A 6,367-nucleotide genomic window follows, 5' to 3' on the forward strand; every position below is an offset into this window, starting at 1 on the left:
GGTTTGACCAATTTGACTTCAGATCCTGACGTGTATCAAGTTTTCTCCAAACATCAAATTTCGAACTTGCTCCAAACGTCAAATTTCGAGGTGTTTTTGACATGCTGGGTTGCTCCTCCTGCTGCAGCTCCTTCTTCATTCATTCAGAATGGTTAAGTTAAGGGTTAAGGTTTGGGATAGGGTTAAAAAAGTTAATTAAAGAATGAGTGTCTACCACTAGGATTGAACAAGCGACCCTTGGAGCTCCACCCCCTTCCACAACGACCTGGCAAAACCCAAGCCTATTTAATGTTAATGACGCTCAATGTTGCCCCTAGTGGTGGGTTTTAAATGCAAAACTCGCCACTTGACGTCCTCGGGACATGACAGGAGGTAGTCTGTTTTATTACCAGACATTAGGAAATGGTGTCTTTCCCCACCCTTTCCTTGGGATTGGACGTGTGTCTGTAGTGTGAGCTGACTGTTTTGACTGTTGCTGAAGGAATGTGTGGGAGGTGGACTGACAGAGAGAACAAGGATGTCAACCTTGCAGTCACACCTCTTCATCTGTCTTTTTCACCCACTCTGTTTTTTCTCTATACATCTCTCTCTTGTTCCTTTGGCTTCCAATGTTTTCTTGTGTGTATTACCAATAGAGCAATACACCAAACATGAGTCCCAGCGGTTCTATATGAGCAATACACGTCTGTAACTGTAACCCCCTCTCCTCTCCATCCTCCTGTCTCTCCAGGGAAGGAAGAGTCGGTGGCCACATTCAAGGGGAACGAGTTCTTCTGCTACGACCTGTCACTGACACCCATCCAAAGCAGCACGGACGAGATCACGCTTTCTTTTCGCACGCTGCAGCGCAACGGCCTCATGCTGCACACGGGCAAGTCGGCTGACTACGTCAACCTGTCGCTGAAGAGCGGCGCCGTCTGGCTGGTCATCAACCTGGGCTCGGGCGCCTTCGAGGCGCTAGTGGAGCCCGTTAATGGGAAGTTCAATGACAACGCCTGGCACGATGTGCGCGTCACACGCAACCTGCGCCAGGTAAAGAGACACGACGTGATTGGTCAAGCTTCTACGCAGCATTTCTCTCTCGCTTTCTGTTTCTTTCTCTCTTTCTTTTCTTTTCTCTTTCTTTTTTGTTGGTCTTTCTTCCTTTTCTTTCTCCTGTCGCTTGATGATGCTGCTGTTTTCTCTTCCACTTCCAGGGTTAAGATCTGCAGAGGATTGCTGTTGTTCACTCTTTCTCGTCATATATTCCTTCCCCAAAACAACCAAAGATCCATGTCATCTGCTCATTGGGGCAAGCAGTGGGGAATAGAGAAAGGATAATAGACCCAGTACATGTAATCACACATTCACATCCATTCGTATGTGGATATCTAATACCTGTAGGCCTACGTAACCCTAATAGGGAACTCTGGGTTCAATAGTCTTGTTTCAATATCTATGCATGTAATGCACTTACCCACATAATGATTTCTAATAAATCTGAAGAGACGGTGCATTTTAGCCCCGTCTAAACACATTACTCAACAGACCATGTGAACACCAGCACACACACACGCACGCACGCACACACACACACACACACACACACACACACACACACACACACACACACACACACACACACACACACACACACACACACACAGGCACACATATACAGTGGGGAAAAAAAGTATTTAGTCAGCCACCAATTGTGCAAGTTCTCCCACTTAAAAAGATGAGAGAGGCCTGTAATTTTCATCATAGGTACACGTCAACTATGACAGACAAAATTAGAAAAAAATATCCAGAAAATCACATTGTAGGATTTTTTATGAATTTATTTGCAAATTATGGTGGAAAATAAGTATTTGGTCAATAACAAAAGTTTCTCAATACTTTGTTATATAGCCTTTGTTGGCAATGACACAGGTCAAACGTTTTCTGTAAGTCTTCACAAGGTTTTCACACACTGTTACTGGTATTTTGGCCCATTCCTCCATGCAGGTCTCCTCTAGAGCAGTGATGTTTTGGGGCTGTCGCTGGGCAACACAGACTTTCAACTCCCTCCAAATATTTTCTATGGGGTTGAGATCTGGAGACTGGCTAGGCCACTCCAGGACCTTGAAATGCTTCTTACGAAGCCACTCCTTCGTTGCCCGGGCGGTGTGTTTGGGATCATTGTCATCTTCAATGCCCTTGCTGATGGAAGGAGGTTTTCACTCAAAATCTCACGATACATGGCCCCATTCAATCTTTCCTTTACATGGATCAGTCGTCCTGGTCCCTTTGCAGAAAAACAGCCCCAAAGCATGATGTTTCCACCCCCATGCTTCACAGTAGGTATGGTGTTCTTTGGATGCAACTCAGCATTCTTTGTCCTCCAACACGACGAGTTGAGTTTTTACCAAAAAGTTATATTTTGGTTTCATCTGACCATATGACATTCTCCCAATCCTCTTCTGGATCATCCAAATGCACTCTAGCAAACTTCAGACGGGCCTGGACATGTACTGGCTTAAGCAGGGGGACACGTCTTGCACTGCAGGATTTGAGTCCCTGGCGGCGTAGTGTGTTACTGATGGTAGGCTTTGTTACTTTGGTCCCAGCTCTCTGCAGGTCATTCACTAGGTCCCCCCGTGTGGTTCTGGGATTTTTGCTCACCGTTCTTGTGATAAATTTGACCCCACGGGGTGAGATCTTGCATGGAGCCCCAGATCGAGGGAGATTATCAGTGGTCTTGTATGTCTTCCATTTCCTAATAATTGCTCCCACCGTTGATTTCTTCAAACCAAGCTGCTTACCTATTGCAGATTCAGTCTTCCCAGCCTGGTGCAGGTCTACAATTTTGTTTCTGGTGTCCTTTGACAGCTCTTTGGTCTTGGCCATAGTGGAGTTTGGAGTGTGACTGTTTGAGGTTGTGGACAGGTGTCTTTTATACTGATAACAAGTTCAAACAGGTGCCATTAATACAGGTAACGAGTGGAGGACAGAGGAGCCTCTTAAAGAAGAAGTTACAGGTCTGTGAGAGCCAGAAATCTTGCTTGTTTGTAGGTGACCAAATACTTATTTTCCACCATAATTTGCAAATAAATTCATAAAAAATCCTACAATGTGATTTTCTGGATTTATTTTTCTCATTTTGTCTGTCATAGTTGACGTGTACCTATGATGAAAATTACAGGCCTCTCTCATCTTTTTAAGTGGGAGAACTTGCACAATTGGTGGCTGACTAAATACTTTTTTTCCCCCACTGTATACCCACACCCACAAATTGAATTGAATAGCGCAGGCAGATGCTCGATACCAGGTCATCAATTGGCAGTTGTAGATAGTGGCGGTGAGATGCAATCAATTTTACTTACGATTGCCTTGCTTACTTCTTCTAGTGTTTTGGGAGTGGTAATTGGAACTAATGGCTTGTCGGCCCTAATAATAACTATTGTAATGGCCCCGCATTGTAACCAGGCCTGATGTGAATGCGTTAACAAACAAAATTAATAACAAAAACTCCTTTGTCCACCGCCGCAGCAAACATTTACACAAAGCCTTACTTCCTAGTCTCAGGCAGGAGAAAGACAAGTTGTGTTGCTGGGACAGGAACCTCAAAGGTGGAGTAAAGCTGCTGCGTTGTCTTTCAGAGGAAGCTCTCCAAACCAAATAGGGTTGAAGTATCGGCTGTCATAAAAGTCTGATTCTTACTGCAGAGATTGGGCCACTGCAGTCATGTCATAATAAATAGACATGTAGTTTATGTGAGCTTGACTCGGGGGGGCAAAGACTTTGACACTGGGAAAACCATGATCGCACACTGACAGAGAGAGACTTGTTGGGGGTGCACAATCATTAAGTCATACAGAAGCATGTATGCTCACTGTACTGTACATTTTTGAGATTATAGGTAAGCACACACATACACACTCACACATACACACACACACACACACTAGGGATGGGCATTTGAAATGATTTCAGTATTCAAAAAATATCATTATATTTTTTCGGATATCCGGATAGTCGAAATACATTTGAATCTTCAATGGAGACTTGCTCGCATGCGCGACAGAGACGGTGCGCTGCACTCTGCTTGGTTCAGCAGAAGGGTGTGGGGGAGGGGCCAGAGAGGAGCAGGGGCCGGTGTGTGTTACAGTCTATGTGTGTGGCACAGAGGGAGAGAGAGAGAAAGTAGCCAAATCGAATCGCTCTAGTTAGACTTGTTGCTGCCATAGGTTATCTATCATACCATCTGGTACTGCCTGTCTTGACTGCATTCAAATTGTTGTAAAGAAGCTAGCTACAGTAGCCAGATAAGTTAGCTAGCTAGCTAGCTACAGTAGCCAGCTAAATTAGCCAGCTAGCTAGCTACAGTAGCCAGCTAAGTTAGCCAGCTAGCTAGCTAAAGTAGCGAGGCTATTTGAGGCTGTTTTGCTGCACTCCCCGTCAAATGTCTACAACAACTGCGTTCATATGAAACAACAGCTACCTGTTGGTTGATCATTGTAGCCTACTCCTTCTCATTTAGACATAACAGCGCCGGAAGAAGATGGCTGCCGTTTTACAGCCCTCTAACCAATTGTACTATTATGTGTGTTTTTCCGCGTTATTTGTAATTTATTTTGTACATAATGTTTCTGCCATCGTCTCTTATAACCAAAGAGAGCTTCTGGATATCAGGACAGCGATTACTCACCTCGCGTTGGACGAAGACTTTTTCTTCAACGAGGCGTTCGCGAAGGATATTCTACAGACACCCAACAAGGCCCAGATCCCCGTCATTCGCGTGAGGAAGAGACTGAGATATCGTGGACGCAGATCCGGGTGCCTTGTAAGGATCCGACGGCGAACGACGAGTAAACTGCCTCTCCCATCAATCCTATTAGCCAATGTTCAATCTTTTGAGAATAAAATTGACGATTTAAGATTACGGTTATCCTACCAACGGGACATTAAAAACTGTAATATCTTATGTTTCACGGAGTCGTGGCTGAACGACAACAATGACAACATTCAGCTAGCAGGCTATACGCTACATCGGCAGGACAGAACGGCAGACTCCGGTAAGACGAGGGGTGGCGGTCTCTGTATATTTGTAAACAACAGCTGGTGCACAAAATCAAATACTAAGGAAGTCTCGAGGTTTTGCTCGCCTGAGGTTGAGTATCTTATGATAAGCTGTAGACCACACTATTTACCAAGAGAGTTTTCATCTATATTTTTCATAGCTGTCTATTTACCACCACAAACCAATGCTGGCATTAAGATTGCACTGAATGAGTTGTACAAGGCCATTAATCAACAGGAAAACGCTCATCCAGATGCAGCGCTCCTAGTAGCCGGGGACTTTAATGCAGGGAAACTTAAATCCGTTCTACCTCATTTCTACCAGCATGTTAAATGTGCAACCAGAGGGGAAAAAACTCTAGACCACCTTTACTCCACACACAGAGACGCATACAAAGCTCTCCCTCGCCCTCCATTTGGCAAATCTGACCATAACTCTATCCTCCTGATTCCTGCTTATAAGCAAAAACTGAAGCAGGAAGCACCAGTGATTCGGCTAATAAAAAGTGGTCAGATGACGAGATGCTAAGCTACAGGACTGTTTTGCTAGCACAGACTGGAACATGTTCCGGGATTCTTCAGACAGCATTGAGGAGTACACCACATCAGTCACTGGCTTCATCAATAAGTGCATCGAAGATGTCGTCCCCACAGTGACCGTACGTACATACCCCAACCAGAAGCCATGGATTACAGGAAACATCCGCACTGAGCTAAAGGGTAGAGCTGCCGCTTTCAAGGAACGGGACTCTAACCCGGACGCTTATAAGAAATCCCGCTATGACCTCCGACGAACCATCAAACAGGCAAAGAGTCAATACAGGTCTAAGATTGAATAATACTACACTGGCTCTGATGCTCGTCGGATGTGGCAGGGCTTGAAAACTATTACAGACTACAAAGGGAAGCACAGCCGCGAGCTGCCCAGTGACACAAGCCTACCAGACGAAGCTAAACCACTTCTATGCTCGCTTCGAGGCAAGCAACACTGAAGCATGCATGAGAGCACCAGCTGTTCCGGACGACTATGTGATCACGCTCTCCGTAGCCGATGTGAGTAAGACTTTTAAGCAGGTCAACATTCACAAGGCCGCAGGGCCAGACGGATTACCAGGACGTGTACTCCGAGCATGTGCTGACCAACTGGCAAGTGTCTTCACTGACATTTTCAACATGTCCCTGACTGAGTCTGTAATACCAACATGTTTCAAGCAGACCACCATAGTCCCCGTGCCCAAGAACTCTAAGATAACCTGCCTAAATGACTACCGACCCCGTAGCACTGACGTCTGTAGCCATGAAGTGCTTTGAAAGACTGGTCATGGCT

At 45.3% G+C, this 6,367-nt stretch overlaps 1 protein-coding gene across 1 annotated transcript in view; it reads left to right on the forward strand.

Annotated features, from left to right (window-relative positions):
- Positions 1–6,367, forward strand: part of LOC121571120 (neurexin-2) — a 712,543-nt gene that overhangs the window by 203,601 nt on the left and 502,575 nt on the right. Inside the window, 1 exon segment of the mRNA XM_041882424.2 lies at positions 731–1,032. Within this exon segment, the coding sequence (XP_041738358.2) occupies positions 859–1,032 (174 nt within the window). The 5' untranslated portion in view covers positions 731–858.

Source organism: Coregonus clupeaformis, chromosome 8 (assembly GCF_020615455.1).
Source record: "Coregonus clupeaformis isolate EN_2021a chromosome 8, ASM2061545v1, whole genome shotgun sequence".
NCBI lineage: Eukaryota > Metazoa > Chordata > Actinopteri > Salmoniformes > Salmonidae > Coregonus > Coregonus clupeaformis.